The 17,500-nt window shown below is 41.9% G+C and overlaps 1 protein-coding gene across 3 annotated transcripts in view; it reads right to left on the reverse strand.

The window, feature by feature from the left end:
- spns1 (spinster homolog 1 (Drosophila)) overlaps window positions 1-17,500 on the reverse strand; it is a 28,037-nt gene that overhangs the window by 1,719 nt on the left and 8,818 nt on the right. For all 3 annotated transcript variants that reach the window (XM_042081784.1, XM_042081782.1, XM_042081781.1), the window contains exons 8-12: window positions 10,635-10,787; window positions 9,356-9,545; window positions 7,738-7,803; window positions 7,525-7,623; window positions 4,158-4,326 (exon numbers count right to left, since the gene is read on the reverse strand). In XM_042081784.1, coding sequence (XP_041937718.1) covers window positions 4,158-4,326; window positions 7,525-7,623; window positions 7,738-7,803; window positions 9,356-9,545; window positions 10,635-10,787 — 677 coding nt within the window. The remainder of the gene's footprint in view (window positions 1-4,157; window positions 4,327-7,524; window positions 7,624-7,737; window positions 7,804-9,355; window positions 9,546-10,634; window positions 10,788-17,500) is intronic.

The following is a 17,500-nucleotide window of genomic DNA, read 5'->3' on the forward strand; positions in this document are numbered from 1 at the left end:
GTTCACACCATATACCGGTGTATATTTTCGTTATGATATGAATTTTTAATATACCGTCATACCGGTGTATTTGATTACACAACGTTTGGAACGCTGCGCGCGCAACAGTGTTTCCGACGGGACTTTTTTCACACGCACGCATGGTGCCACTGCGAGGCATAGTGAGGGTAAACACAAAACACCTACGTTTTTCCCCTGAAATGTGACCCTTAAGGCTTAATTTCTCCTTAGGTAAGGGGTTTATTTAAGGGTGTTGCACAGAATACCTTAAATTGTTTCTTTAGTTAAGGAAAAACGTTATATTAAGGGATACTGCATTGAAAGGGATTTACCGTCACGAAAATTCTATTGAGATTGTTCAACAGCTGTAACTAGCTGGCTAGTAGGTGATGTCGTTAGTTAGCAACCCACCGAACACAGTGAAGTTTAATGATCTTATCATTCATCTCACCTTAAGAATATTCGCTGAAATTATCCAGGTAGCAAGTGAAGCATGTTATAGACATGAACTGAGCAATACTAGCTGGCTAGTTAGAAATGATCCTGTCTGTCATCAGTGCACCAAAACGAACTTTTTTGTTAATGTTTTGCCTAGCGAACCGAACCGAAGCTCATGGCAGGCTAACAAGACATCCACATCAAGTTAACGTTAGCCTACCACTAACGTCATGCAAACCACACAATAAAAATAAGGCATGTTTCTGATAGGCCTATTTGTCAGAGTAAGCATATTAGCAGAGAGGTTTTATTTTAAATTGTATAATTTTCAAAAAAGTATAAGTATTGCAAGTTGCACTACTTTTTGTATTGGTTTTATACAAGATGTTTGTGAAATTTGCACAGTGAAAGTTCTGTATTTTGACTGCAATTGTCTTTGTATTCTGATGCATTAGAATCATAAGTGGCTCTTTGTAAACAGCATCATTTTCTGGGGCCATGCAAAACTGCATTACCACTAGTGTGGACAGGCATGCAAACTGGTCAAGGGTGAAAAAGGTGAGAAGGGCATGCGAAGTGACAATAGTGCATAGCTTCGACGGAGTATGAAATGGCCCCAAACCAGAGATTTACAAAGAAAACAAACTATAAAATCACTAAAAAATTTGTTGTGGCCAAAAATATCATATGCATGATAAAAATAAGTTAATATAAAAAAGGTGCCGTCTTCTCCTATTTCTCCTCAAGTGTGAGGGGCCCGTTGCACTGTTTGGCAGCATGCTTCAGCATGGCCCTCCTCTCCTCCTAAGCAATCTACAGGAGTTTTCCTTCTTTCTTTTTTCTCTGTGCCTGAAGTTCAGACATTTCTGAAGATTTCAGGCCTATTGGACATGACGACATAGTAGGCATAGTATTAGAATAAAGATGATAAGTTTGAATATTTGTTGAACCAAACCAGGTGAAACTTGCTTGAGACACACACTATTTCAGACTAACATTATATAAAATAGGGTAGACTAGACTAATTTGTAAAATCGATTTGAAATGTTTTAACTTCCTATGGAATGGGCATTTTTGTGTCTAGACCTCTTGTGAAGCCGTGTGCAAAAGTAGATCAAAATAAAATGAAAAATGAGTCATTTAGACCATTATTTGCTAAGGTATGCTCATGCGTTTTGTAAAATGCCCAATGGAAACTCCCCATAGGACTTTTGGTTACCCAAATTGCATACTGACAATAAAAGCCTTACTGTGTGGTTTCTGGACTATTTGGATTGTTTGTCAGAGGTTCTGATGGAATGACTACACTATGGAATAATTACAGAAATGTCTTTGCATTTTCTTTGTTGGTTCAATGGGTGTGGATAAGATGGATTATACATCTGCACAACAAATATTGGATAAAAATATGGATTCCTGTGACTATTTCAATACCCAATTTGCTGCATCCATCTTATTGATAAGGATACACACTGCAGCTAGAAGGTAGGGAAGCACCGGAGGGGGAGGAGGGCAATTTGATACAATTTAATTGAGACATAGTAAGATTAATCTGACAATGTAAAGCACTATACAGATTGTACATGTACAGGTTGTCATATATGGATTCCCAGTGTCCAAGCTTTCAAATGGTGTATAACATTACTATGCTAAATAGCAATATGGTGCAAATGATTTATAATGTTGGGGGAGAGGGGGGTGGGTGTGTTGTGGAGGGCACACTGTTTCATAACAAGTGCTATCCTGCTGCCTAGGTTACTTACAGATTGTGGCATTGTGCTAGTTAGTTTGTTTAACCAACCAATAAAGTTGTGTTGTGTGAATAGTGTTCTACATGTTAAACTGTAGCCTAGCCTATACACAGGCTACTTCAGATCAGGTCACTGAACGTTTCTTAAAGACATGTCAATCAACACTGATTTTGTCTCTGAGCAAGATCAGTATAGCAAAAATCAGTATAGCAAAGGCTAATGTGAATAATTAAAGAGTTAAACGTTTTGCACAGCCCAGTTTAGGAGACATTTAACTCTTTAGGTCATTCACATTAGCCTTTGCTCTACTGATAAGGTCTGTGTATTTGCTTCACCTCTTCACCTGTCTCATATCGCTAACTTTAACTTAACACTAATCTCAACGTCTTTTGCTAACAGAAGTTGAAAGTTTCAACTAGCCCACCTGTGACATCTCTAGGCACCTCTTCTCGCCATGCTCACATTCCAGCTGACATTTCAGACGCATCTAGGCCTATCTGCGCTCACAAAAGGAGGCTATACCTGCGCGAGCGTTCTGTTCACGTTGCCTCTGCAGCAACAAGCTTCCACTGATGTTTAGTAAACGCACATAGCCTAACATTCGTTGCTGAAATGTTTAATTGCGCATCGGTTCTGCACAAACCACGTAAGTCAGTCATTTTGGATTCAAAACGGCGAATTTTGCCGAAAGGTGAGGAGTTTGCATGCCTGGTGTGGAGTTATTCTACATCATGACAGCAAAATAGACCATCCTTAGTCAATGTACTGCAGCAATTCCTCTCTCAACCTGTAGAAAATGCTGAACATCTGATTATGCATGGACAAAAAAAATACCGTCATATACCGTGAAACCGTAAGAATTTTGAAAAATACCGTCATATACATTTTTGGTCATACCGCCCAGCACTATCTGAGATGCTAGTTTTTGTAACGGCAGGAATAAACACACATGGTAACAAAATCAATCTAAACATGTGTAGCTTTACTCAACACATTAACACTATGATACAGTGTAATTGTCAAGTTGTATGGCTCACTGTGTTCAAAGTCGATCTTAATAACCCTCGTCACCTCGACTAGCCTATGTGGTGGTTGTTATGGGAAACTAGCTAATAAATGGCAATGTAGCTTTACTGTAGTGAAGTTCGCAAGATTGAAAGAGGAAATAGCGTTTACATGTCCATTTAAATTATAGCCTTTCTAATGCACTTTTATGCGTTTTAAATCCGAAATAAGATGGAATGTGAGGAGACTGCTATTAACTTTAAAGAGGCCTATCTACAATTGACGCAAATAAACCTCATGTCCGGTCTATGGATGTCTGCTTTATCCGATTGTTGACAGCAGGGTTTTTTACGATTTAAAATGATACTTTCTAGATTTTAATGGGCCATGTTGAAGAGCTGATATCCGTTATTGTTCGTGCAAATATAAACTGATTCATGTCCCCTTGCGTTTTGCAACTGTGAGGTCCATGGTAGGCGCCCGACAGAAGTATTGTTTCATTTTGCGAGTGATATCCACGCTCTGGCGGTGTTCACTCCCAGTTTCAGAGCTATTCTAAATGCAAAAATGCACAGAAGGAGTTCCTAAGCTATATAAGGTATAAGCTAAGCCTATTACACAACCTAAATTGTCACTATGCTGGCGACCCAAATAAAATCTCCTACGACCCACCCTTTGGGAACCAATGCTTTAGACAACATAGGGAACGAAACGGGAGTGGACGGGATTCGGGAGCCTTTCTCTCGGGATTTTGCAGGACAGGATTTTTTTTGGGGGCAGTCACATGATGGGGATATGACGGGAGTGCGGTGTGGGCTCGGGATGGGACGGGAGTGAAAATTGATTCCCGTGTCACCCTCTAATACACATACATAACATGACATGAACCACACAAAAAAACATACACATGTATCACCACCACACACACACACACACACACACAAACACAGAGCGGTTACTCACCGGAGGGGGTGTAGTTCTCGGCCAGGAGGCGGTCCTTTTCAATGAAGACGGCGGTGGCCAGGAAGAAGGCTCCGCCCCCAACAGCGATGAATGAGCAAATCAGCAGAGAGAGCTGCAGCGACCGGAACGCCCACATGTAGGACTCCTCCCTCTTCAGAGAGTCCGACACCTACACACACACACACACACACACACACACGTGTTAGTGTGAGACCGTGTGTGTGTTAGTAGGAGTGTGTGTGTGTGTATAGTGCTGTGTGTGCGTGTGTGCTAGTAGGAGTGTGTGTGTGAGTGAGTGTGTGTTAGTATGAGTGTGTCTGTGTGTGTGTGTGTGAGTGTGTATATGTGTGTGTATAGTGGTGTGTGTGTGTGTCTATGTGTGTGTGTGTCTGTTCGTATGAGTGTGTCTGTGTGTGTGTTAGTATGAGTGTGTGTGAGTGAGTGTGTTTTGTGTTAGTATGACTGGGTTAGTGAGTGTGAGTGAGTGTGTGTTAGTATGAGTGTGTCTATGTGTGTGTATAGTGGTGTCAAGTCAGTTTTATTTTTAAAGCGCATTTAACATGCACATAGTGCAACCCAAAGCGCTCCAACAAACAAGACACATAACAAGACAAACGATGCCGGATGGAGCGGCGTAGTCGCCAGCGTACCCATGACATCAAGACATGACAAATACATTTAAAAAATAACAAATACAAAAAATGTTGGACGGAGTGGCGTAGTCGCCAGCGTACCCGTGACACCAAGACATACAAGACAGACAACAAAACAAATAAAAAGTGAAAAAAAAAAGAAAATATATTTAAAAAGGGGGAAAGGTTAAAATTAGTCCAATTTCCAAACCAGCTGAAAATGTCCAAGCGCAATGATGATCCGTGAAAACTGCACAGAGTGTCTTCACAACCGATATGCCAACAAAGTTCTTTAACGTTAGCAAATGATCAACCCGGTGAATTCACTGGCAGTCTGGAGATCACGTTAACGTTAGGCCTTGTAGACTGCAGTCTGGAGATCACTGGAAGCACAGTCTGAAGTAGTGGGCGATCGTGTAGATCCGCAACTCGGTGGACTTCTAACAGCGACCGTCTGTTACTCCGTGAGACTGCAGCTCCTCACCGCTAGGCTAACGTTAGTCAGCAGTTGGCATGGCAGCTCGCAGGTCAGCAACAGCTCGGCGGCCACGGCAGATCTTTCGCAGAGTAGCTAGCCTAGGTCCAGCTGTCCCGAGAGATCCCCTCGACCAGACAGTGAAGTGCAGCATCGCTCACGGATGGATGGAAGGATGTCCGATGCCCAGCTAGGGCAAAAGCTAGCCATAGCAAGCTCCCAATGGACAAATGTCAATGACATCAGCTGACTTAGAAGCAGTAAAAAGGACTAAGAATAACACGAAAACTATCAAAAATAGCGTAAATAAATAGGGAAAACATTTAACTAGACAAACCAATACAAAAAATAAACATGACATTACATAAAATTACGAACATTACATAAAAACAAACAAAAACATGATGCCAGACGGAGCGGCGTGTCTCGCCAGCGTCCCCGTAACCTAGCAACTGATGTGTGAGTGTGTGTGTTAGTGTGTGTGTTAGTATGTGTGTGTCTGTGTGTGTGTTAGTATGTGTGTGTCTGTGTGTGTGTTAGTATGTGTGTGTCTGTGTGTGTGTTAGTATGAGTGTGTCTATGTGTGTGTGTGTGTTAGTATGAGTGTGTCTATGTGTGTGTTAGTATGAGTGTGTGTGTGTGTTAGTATGAGTGTGTGTGTGTGTGTGTGTGTGTGTGTGTGTGTGTGTGTGTATGAGTGTGTGTGTGTGTATGAGTGTGTGTGTGTGTATGAGTGTGTGTGTGTGTATGAGTGTGTGTGTGTATGAGTGTGTGTGTGTGTGTGTGTGTGTGTGTGTTCGTATGAGTGAGTGTGTGTGTGTGTGTTCGTATGAGTGTGTCTGTGTGTGTGTGTTAGTGTGAGTGTGTGTGTGTGTTAGTATGAGTGTGTGTGTGTGTGTGTGTGTGTGTGTGTATGAGTGTGTGTGTGTGTGTATGTGTGTGTGTGTGTGTGTATGTGTGTGTGTGTGTGTGTGTGTTCGTATGAGTGAGTGTGTGTGTGTGTGTGTGTGTTCGTATGAGTGTGTCTGTGTGTGTGTGTTAGTGTGAGTGTGTCTGTGTCTTCTTATGAGTGAGTGAGTGTGTGTGTGTGTGTGTGTTCGTGTGTTCGTATGAGTGTGTGTGTTCGTATGAGTGTGTCTGTGTGTGTGTGTTAGTGTGAGTGTGTCTGTGTCTGTGTCTTCTTATGAGTGAGTGAGTGTGTGTGTGTGTGTGTGTGTGTTCGTGTGTTCGTATGAGTGTGTGTGTTAGTATGTGTGTGTCTATTAGAGTGTGGCTACCCGACCCGAGCCTGATGGGACCCGACGGGTCGGGTCGGGTTCGGACAAATATTTAGAAATTGTAGTCGGGTTCGGTTCGGGTTCGGACAAATATTTAGAAATTGTAGTCGGGTTCGGTTCGGGTTCGGACACATGGGGGCGATATGCATTGGAAGCTTTACATTTAAAAGTCCTTATTATGTTGGGTATCCAACAGGCCTGCTTTACATGATGCAAACGTTTGTTTTTTGAGAATAAAGTAAAATGTAAAAAAGACCTAATAGCTTTCTTCCTGTGTGCAAGATTTGTTTATCGTGACAACGCATTTCAGGCATGCAACCTGAAATGCACACGCGTTGTCACGTCTCACGACTACATAAACAAAGGTTATGCACATCGCACATAAGCACAGTCTTGGGTGATGTTAAAAAAAAGTTGTTAGCCTATCAGGAGATTTTAAGATTATTTGCGTTGCATACTGTGGTAAAGACATAGGCTACCGGTAGGCTATAAGGTCGTCTCGTTCAACTGGATGAGGATTTCCTCGAGTTTCCCCAATTAACGTCGATGCTGCATATAGATCATTGACAGAGGCACTGTAGTTTCAAAGACTGTTGCAGTTCATTTTTAAGACTTTTCGTCAATGGTAAGACAAGAATTCTATTTCAATAGGCTATGCTTGCTTGGGCCTCTTGTGTTAATGTGCGCTGTGTGTGACCTGCGTGCGTGCACGCTCATCTGATTCTGTAGACAATTTGTTGTGTGTTCCGTTTAATAGGCTAAAGAGACAGGCTATCCACAAACGTGAACGTTTAAATCACTAGCATGGGAATAACTGAGGCATCATCTGCGTCGGGCTCGGGTCAGGTTCGGACATAAAAATGAAAATGCCTGTCGGGTTCGGACGCAACTCTGTTGGACGAGGGCCGGGTTCGGACAGAAATTTGCGGCCCGATCCGCACTCTAGTGTCTGTGTGTGTGTGTGTGTGTGTGTGTCTACATACCACTCCTATGAGGTAGGGGCTCCCTGCATCCCCCAGCAGGTGAGAGAGAACGATCTGGAAGGCCTCGGCAGTGGACCGCCGCGTTGGCACCACCACATACTGGGCACACAGACAGAGAGAGACAGAGAGTGAGAGTGAGTGTGTGTGTGTGCGTGCGTGCGTGTAAAAATACAGCTATATACATATGTATTGGTGTGTGTGTGCTTGACTGACCAGTAGGATGTCGGCTACGATGGCCCAGTTCATGGACAGGAAGGTCTCCCCCAGGAAGATGAACACCTGCAGATCACACACACACACACACACTGTGATCATGTCCTCTCCCTTAAGAAATGGGTTTAATTAGAGATGTTAGATGGTAAGTGGTAGGATCAGCAAGGGCTAGTTGTTAGTGGTGCTACGAGAGGATATGTTCTGTTTTTGGAAGATCGTTCGTTCGTCTGAGGAGTGCAGCGGTCCAGAGGTAGTGTATGTCTGTATGAGGGCATTCAAGTAGGCGGGAGCAGAACCGGAGACTACTTTGTAGGCAAGCGTTAGAGCCTTGAATTTGATGCGGGCCGCCATAGGTAGCCAGTGTAGCTGGATGAGCAGCGGGGTAACATGTGCCCTTTTGGGTTGTGTGTGTGTGTGTGTGTGTGTGTGTGTGTGTGTGTGTGTGTGTGTGTGTGTGTGTGTGTGTGTGTGTGTGTGTGTGTGTGTGTGTGTGTGTGTGTGTGTGTGTGTGTGTGCCCTTTTGGTTTCATCTGAAGGGGTTTCACTGCGCAGGCTGGGAGACCCGTCAGGAGGGCGTTGCAGTAGTCGAGTCGTGAGATGACTATTGCCTGAACCAGAAGTTGGGTTGCATATTGAGTCAGGTAAGTTCTGATTTTCTGTATGTTGTAGAGTGCGAAACGGCACGACCGGGCGACCGAGGTAACATGATCTCAGAAGGTTAGTTGGTTGTTGAGAACGACTCCTAATTTTCTTGCAGCGCTGGTAGGTGCAACAGACAAGGAGTCAATTTTGATGTGTGTGTGTGTGTGTGTGTGTGTGTGTGTGTGTGTGTGTGTGTGTGTGTGTCATGATGTATGGTACGTTTAGCTGGAAGGACCAGCAGTTTTTTACCGAATAACTTAAGGGTCAAAATGCATACTTAATGCGTACTTAAGGGTTAAAATGTGTAATTAATGCGTACTTAAGGGTTAAAATGCATGGTTAAAATGAGTACTTAAAAGGAGAATTCCGATGTGATATTGACTTAAAGTGTGTTGAAACATGATACCGAGTGTGAACGTATGTCTCATAGCCCATCTCGGCTTGTCCCCCGCACTCCAAAATCTGGCGCTAGTTAGCCGATGCTACCAACAGCTTTTTCCAATGGTGGTGCTTCGGCATCGGGCTAGCCATGCAAATAAATCACTGTTTTACACCATTTACGAGGCTCAATGCATCTCCACACTTCATTGGTAGACTTCCGAGGGCCCTGACATTTAAAACGAGAGATTGAGAACTTTGAAAAAGCACTGGTAGTTTACTTACAAGACGATTTATACAGACAGTATCTTCACGAAGTTTAGCGTTTGCAGCCATCTTGAATTTAGTCACGATAAGTCGAGCGACGAGTAAGAATGAACAGGTATGATAAGGGATCAGATTCCAAAAATAATTCAGTGGAAATGCATGGATTCCAGTTTCTTCCAGTAGCAGCAACTGGAATCCATTTTTAAAAGATGCATTCAATCCAAAGTCATGTCTAGTGAGACAACTCTCTATGTAGGGAGGGTGGCAGCAGGCGCGCTATCTTCCGTTTCGAATGGAGTGTGTGTGTGTGTGTGTGTGTGTGTGTACTCACGTAGGTGGCGACGGTGCTGGCCTGAGCGAAGACGATGGACAGATACAGGAAGGGCGCGGCCATCAGGAGTCCGAAGGCGCATACCAGCGGGTCGGCTCGCGGTGTCCAGCGCTTTAGACGGCGACTCACCTCCACGCCACTGGCCACCCCCAGGATGCCCGTAACACACGTGATGATGCCGAAGTACAGGCTACAGGACACACACACACCGTTATACACGTGATGATGCCAAAGTACAGGCTATAGGGGACACACACACACACACCGTTATACATGTGATTATGCCAAAGTACAGGCTACACACACACACACACACACACACACCGTTATACACGTGATGCCGAAGTACAGGCTACACACACACACACACACACACACACCGTTATACACTTGATGCCAAATTACAGGCTACACACACACACACACCGTTACACACGTGATGATGCCGAAGTACAGGCTACAGGACACACACACACACACACACACACACACCGTTATACACTTGATGATGCCAAATTACAGGCCACACACACACACACACCGTTACACACGTGATGATGCCAAAGTACAGGCTACAGGACACACACACGGACACACACACACACACACACATTATTTCTCCCGAGTCAAATAAACAAATTCCTCTTTTCAACCAGCCGGTCTGCTGTCTCATGTAATCAACCAGGGGTGCGTTTCTAGAAAGCGTAGTTGGCTAACTTCCGTCGTAACCTTTGTAGTTCGCTCCATCGTTCTTGGATTTGGTGTTTCTAGTAGTTCTACAGTGAAACTGTAAAAATGATCTGACAATTGTCAATATTACAAATATGCCCTACACTTACAAACCTATTCTACGGGTACGGATCGGTTTTACAGCTACAAATCATCCTACCAAAATATTTTACCATTACAAATATATTCTACAACTTTTGCACCACCTTAGGGATAAGAAGCGTCTCATATGTATGTGTGTGTGTGTGTGTGTGTGTGTGTGTGTGTGTGTGTGTGTGTGTGTGTGTCAGGATTTGTAACTGTAAAACTGATTTGCGATTTAACAAAAAAAATAATACGAACGATTTTAAATATTATTCATATGTCCTTCACTTACAAATACATTCCACAGGTACTAAACCTTCCACAGTTCTCTCTCACACACACACACACACACACACCTGTCGGTGTTGCTGCAGGAGTCTCCGCTGCAGGGCTCTCTCTCTCACACACACACACACACACACACACACACACGCACACACACGCACACACACGCACACACACGCACCTGTCGGTGTTGCTGCATGAGTCTCCGCTGCAGGGCTCTCTCTCCCCGTTGAAGACGGCGGCCCTGAAGAGGAAGGCGGGAGCCCACAGAGCCAGCGAGCCCGTCACGAACGCCACCGCCGTGAAGCCACACGTGGACAACATGAAACTAGGACTGGACACAAGAGAGAGAGGGAGAGAATGAGCGTTGAGAATGAGAGATATCCAGAAAGATTGGAGGATGGTGTCTGTTTTTCCCCAAACCCCAACATGAGCGATGCCTTCAGTGGATTAAACTACGTGGGAGACCGCAGTCAGCTCAACTCTCATTCTCAAAGGCTCTAGAATGCTGCTTGACAATTGGCAGCAAATAACATGAGCTCCTGAAAAATCTACATTTTTGCCAGAAAATGGTAGCCTAGAAATCTAGACGCGCCCCTAGCGCCCAGGGCTAGTCTAGCAACTCTCCGTTGGCTTGTGAGCTCCAGAAATCGAAACTTAATCAGGACATTGAAATCGTGTATAGAGTCGTTTGGTGGGCTTAACATAATGATTGATGGCAGAGTTGCAACGGTTTGGCTTAAATTCCCTGCTACTTGAAAACAAATAAGATGGATGTTGCTGCTGGCGAACAGTGTGACACGAGTTAAGCTTTTATTAAGTAGGCAAACTAGCCAACTAGCTCCGCTGGTGGGAAACGCATGGGACTCATAGCGCTGCCGCTGTCCTATTGCGTGCAGAGGGAATTTGAAAGACAACTGATTATCCCGCCCCTCGGACTGAGCACTGCGAACGGTGAGTGCCCAGACCCTACATTTTAATGTGGGTCTGGCTCGTCAGGCTAAGAAAATGGCCGTTTTTACTACTCAATTTAAATCAAAATAATTGAAAGGGGGAAAAAGGACACCAGAGGCAGAAGAGAAAGGTAGGACCTCTAAAGATCAAGAAAAGCAGAAAACCATCAAGAATCTACAAGTTAAGTGCTAGCAGGATTAGCCAAACTGCCAGTCGGTGACATCACAATGGCTACTGCATTGGAAGTAAACAGGACCAGAGCAGAGGCATCATTCAAAACTGAAGAGGAGTTAGAAATAACATATCCAAAGACTGTAAAAGAAAGAAAGTATTATGAGAGAAAATCCTGAAATCTCGGATTACATGGGACCGATGACGACAAAGTCTTGTGTGCCTTCCTATTCTTTACACATAATCTGGATACATGGCACCACCCTCTGCACTGCCTGGAAATGTGTAAGGAAAGGAGGAATCAGCAAAGGAAGACAGATAACACTAGAGGGGGCAAAGGACTTTAAACTGACCGTTAACCTGTACCACAATGGAACTTATGGTACAAGGAACCGAAGCCAGCCTCACACAATTTCAGTGCAAGTTCAAAGATCTCAAAAGTACCGCTCAAAAATACAAGAAAGATCCGGGGATGGGAACCAAAGTGATCCCATCAGGAGCCGTGTTAGACCATCAACATAAGCCTGTCCCTACCATCAACATGTCTAGTGATATAGGCCCCAAGACACCTTCTTCCCCTGACACCAAAGAAATACCTTGGTTGAACTTGAGCAGGACTACACAATATTCAAAGAGGAAACCACTGACAACTTAAAGCACCTCCAGAGCCAAATCATCCACCCAAACATGGACATGATACAACAACTCTGCTTGGCAGTCAGGCAGCTGAAGGAGGCCAACCATGAACTGTGACAGGAGATGAGGATCCTGAAGGAGGAGCTGTTGAGGAAAGAGCGGCACAGTATGAGCAGAGAGCTGAAAGACGAAACCATCTTGTCTGACAGCATCACTCACTCCGCTGACACGCTTGTACCTCCAGCACAACCCCCTCAAGTCAGGCAGCTGGAGATTGCCAGCCAAGAGTGCCTGCAGGAAGAAGTGAGGACCCTGAAGGAGAAGCTGTTGAGGAGAGAGCGGCACAGCCATAGTCCAAGGGACCAACTCTTGGACTGCAGGAGCAGAGAACTAAAAGATGACACCATCTTGTCTGACAGTTACACTCACTCCGCTGATGCGCTTGTACCTCCAGCACAACCCCCTCAAGTCAGGCAGGTGGAGATTGCCAACCAAGAGCGACTGCAGGAGGAGGTGAGGACCCTGAAGGAGGAGATGTTGAGGAGAGAACAGCACAGCTATAGTCCGAGGAATCAACTCTTGGACTGCAGGAGCAGAGAGCTGAATGACAAAATCATCTTGTCTGACAGTTACACTCACTCCGCTGAAATACCTAAACCACCGGCACTACCTCGTCGAGACTTTCAACCTCCCAAACATCAACAAAACATCTGTAGCATCACAACCTCCTTATCACCTTCTAACATCAGCCATGGCCAACAAAGGATGGAGCCTGCAAAGGACAACATCTTCATCCTGTGTGACTCCAACGGGAATCACCTGGACCAACGACGACTCTTCCCGAAGAGCAACGTCAACAAACTTTGGTGTCCAACAACACAAGTAGCAAAGGATATCCTGCAGAAAGGTTCACTGAGTAGTCCATCCCACATTATCATACATACAGGGACAAATGACCTCAATGCAAGAGGAACTGATGTAGCGGAGGCCTTAATCAATACTGTAAAAATTGCCACAAAAACACCCTGACGCTCAGGCAATCATTTCATCTTCACTCCCATGACGCGATATACCTAAAAGCGTCATAGAAAGAAATCAATGCCAAAGTGACGTCCTTTTGTGATGTGACACCAAACGTAAAGATGGCACATCATAATGACATTACCACAAACCATTTATATGACAATGTACACATTCACAAGGGGGGCATGAAACTTTTTGCAAAAAAACAAAAAGACACTGCATTAAACAGGGAGAGATTCCTAAGGTCTGACAGAAGCAATATCAGACAGAACTTAAGTCAGACTACTAGGCCTACTTATGCAACTGCTACTTCAAACAGAGATTCAGACCTTACACAATGTTGCAACTCATATGTGAAAAAGAAAAAGGTTTTTTTTTTTTTCCTTTCTTTCTTTCATTAGTGCAAGAGACTATTATTTCTGAAATTTATGTTTTTATATGTAAAGGGAAAACAGTGTGCAACGTGTGTGTGTGTGTGTGTGTGTGTGTGTGTGTGTGTGTGTGTGTGTGTGTGTGTTACTTGCACTTGTTTATTTGTTTTTGTAAAACATTATGTTTTTGTCTCAATGTTATACGTGTTGTCTGTCCGTCTGTGTTTTTTTTTTTTTCTCCTTATTTACCTAAACTGTTTTAATATATGGGCTAATTTGTTTATCTTTATGTCTGGTTATACACCTGGGAACCCTTTACTGCATGGGTGTTCTATAACCAGCTATTAGGTTTAATTAATTAACTTGGGTAGTCAAACATCCTTTTTTCTGGCAAATAATATTATAGTAATGAATTCTCTCAAAATCGCAAGTTATAATATTCAGGGAATGCATTCTTCTTCATTTGGAGAGAAAATTAAAGATCTTGATTTTGTAAATAACTCCGATATATTGATAGCACTTGAAACATGGGCTAAAAAAGGACAGGAAAACTATTCTCTACTTAACTACAGAGATATACATATACCCTCTATTAAACACCCCAATATTAAATGTGGCAGGAACTCAGGTGGAATCATAGTTTGGCTCAAAGAGTCACTTAAACAACATATTGACATTGTAAGAAAAGGACCATCATATATGGCTTAAACTCTCCAAAGAGCTTACATGCTCCAGCCAAGACACTTATTTATGTGCCTTGTACATTCCTCCATACGAGTCACCATATTACTCTGAGGATACATTTGAGATCTTAAAAAAGGATATCACTGAATTTCAACCCATTGGGAAAATACTACTTATGGGAGATTTAAATGCACGGACAGGAAATGACCTTGATTATGTTGACCCATCTGGCCTAAAATATATTACAACACTCCAACAAAACACTGTGGTGAGCAGACAAAGGCTTGACTATATACACTTAATAAACATGGCAAGGAACTTCTACAACTTTGTAAAACCCTGGGTCTGTACCTTGTCAATGGCAGAACATGGGGTGACTCTGGGCAAATACACTTACTCCCCATCCCTGGGCAGCAGTGTGGTGGATTATGCTATAACAGACCTAGACCCAAATTAAATAAATTATTTCATGGTGATGCCTCAGCTTCCTTTATCGGACCATAGTCACATCACCATTAGTCTTCAAAAGAACCCTAATCTTGAACACCAACAATCTACATCAGCGCTACACCCACTCCCCGTAAAATACATTCCCCTTGAGGATCAATAAAGTATCTATCTATCTATCTATCTATCTATCTATCTATCTATCTGAACAATGACAATCTGGAACAATTTAAAACACAATTAAACTGCATCCAAATAGAAAACATGATCTATTCCTTCCTGTTCACCAAATTCGAAAATGATAAAGAAAACATCAATTTAGCTAATGAAAGATTAACATGTTTTTCTACAGTGGCCAAAAAATCTTTAAAGAAAGTAAAATATACTACTAAAAAAAAAAAAGAATACAAATACAAACAAATGGTTTGACAAAGACGGCCGATCACTGCGAAAGGAACTGAGAATATGTGCAAATAAAAAACACAGAGACCCAATAAATCAAGAGATTAGATCACAATATCATAACACCCTTCAGAAATACAAATCCTTACTAAGACACAAAAAAACTAATCATGTAAATACACAATTAAAACAAATTGAAGATGCATTAGATCAAAACACCTTTTGGGATCACTGGAATAACCTCAACAAAACTAAAAAAGAAAACTCCATCCCCTTGTAGATGGCAGAAAATGGACAGAACATTTTGAAAAATTGTACGAAAAAAATAACCTAAAAACGTAAAATATAAAACTGGAAAAAACTTGAACAAACAGAAAAGGACAAATTAAATCAATTAGACTCTACAATAACCATGCACAAAAACAAAGTTAAAATCCCTCAAAAACAAAAAATCATGCGGCACTGACGGAATCTACAATGAAATGTTGAAACAAAGCACAACTAAATTAAGAGGCGCAATCTTGATTATTCAATATGATTCGATCATCGGGCCACTTTCCAGATCATTGGAAAGTGAGCCACATTACTCCAATTCATAAAAAAGGCGACAAATTTAATCCAAATAATTACAGAGGTATATCACAAGGCAGCAACCTTGGAAAACTATTTTGCGGAATTCTAAACAACAGATTAACAAACTTCATTAAAAATAATAATATCCTAAATTCACAACACAAAAACAATAATTGATGAACATGTAAATAAAACTAAAAAAGGTAAATTATTTGGCTGCTTCACAGATTTCAGCAAAGCATTTGATTCAATTTGGCACGAGGGACTAATGTTAAAATTAATTAATAGCGGAATTGGGGGGAAAACATATATCATAAGAGACATGTATAACAATAACAAATGCTGCGTAAAAATAAATAATAAAAGTAACAGATTTTTTTAACCAGACCAAAGGAGTCCGACAAGGTTGCGGTCTTAGTCCGACTTTATTTAACCTCTATATAAATGATTTGGCCACCAACATAGAAAAAAAACTCAACCTCCTGGGTAGAGAGATAAAATGTCTACTCTTTGCAGATGACCTGCTCGTACTATCACCAACGGCAGAGGGACTGCAAGAAAGCCTTGATATAATAAGCGAATATAGCACAACTTGGGCCCTACCAAACAATCATGAAAAATCAAAAATTATGATCTGCCAAAAAAAAAACAATCAACATCTAACAATTACCATTTCACAATCGGCAAACAATCAATAGAACAAGTAAAACATTATTGTTATCTAGGATTAATAATCTCATATACTGGAAAATTTGACAAAGCAATCATAGATTTAACAGAAAAGGCAAGAAAAACATATTATATTTTAAGAAAATCATTAATTAAATACAATCCCCCGTTAAAAATATGGTTAAAAATGTTTGATTCTGTAATTAAACCAATCTTATTATATGGAAGTGAGATCTGGGGCATTAAATATAAAAACAATCTGGATACTTGGGACAAAAGCCAGCCCGAAATATTCCATTTAGAGTTCTGCAAAAATATATTAGGAGTAAACAGGAATTGCCCGAATATGGGTTGTAGAGCTGAATTAGGAAGATTCCCTCTTCTTCTCAATATCCACAAAAGAGCGGCAAAATTCTGGCATCACCTAAAACACAGTGAACCAAGCAGATACCACCACACTGCTGCCCAGCTGAGAGATGGAATCCCAGAGAAGAATCCCCTAGATTACCTTATTGAAAAACATGGCCTAAACAAAACTGACTCAACTATTGCTTCAAAATTAAAAAATTAGAAAAAAAATTGAAAGAAAATTACCTTAACAATTGGAGGGATAACATTAATCAAATAAGTAAACTCAATGTATTTAAATGAATAAAAATCTGATTACAAATTGGCACCATATTTAACTCAAATTCCAAATTATAAACATAGAAAGCTATTGACAAGGGGCCATAGCTTTGCTATTGAAAAGGGGCGACACAGGCAAACCTGGCTGGCCCCTGAAAAGAGGATGTGTGCTCACAGTGATGTAGTGGAAAATGAACAACATTTTCTAACTGAATGCAAATTATATAAACTTATAAGGGAAGAATATTTTACAAAAATCGCAGATATCTGTCCCGAATTTCTTGACACAAACAATGAACAAAAACTATCATTCCTCCTGGGGGAAGTAGACAGTTGTGTCCACCTAGCTGCTGAGTACATCCAATCCTGCCACATCCTGAGAGAACAGCCCATGTTACATGATCAATAACATAATAATCCATAGTTTTTATTATTTTTTCTGTTCATTTAAAAGCCAGGTGTTATTTTCATTATTATCATTATAATCATT

Source organism: Alosa sapidissima, chromosome 24 (genome assembly GCF_018492685.1).
Source record: "Alosa sapidissima isolate fAloSap1 chromosome 24, fAloSap1.pri, whole genome shotgun sequence".
NCBI lineage: Eukaryota > Metazoa > Chordata > Actinopteri > Clupeiformes > Clupeidae > Alosa > Alosa sapidissima.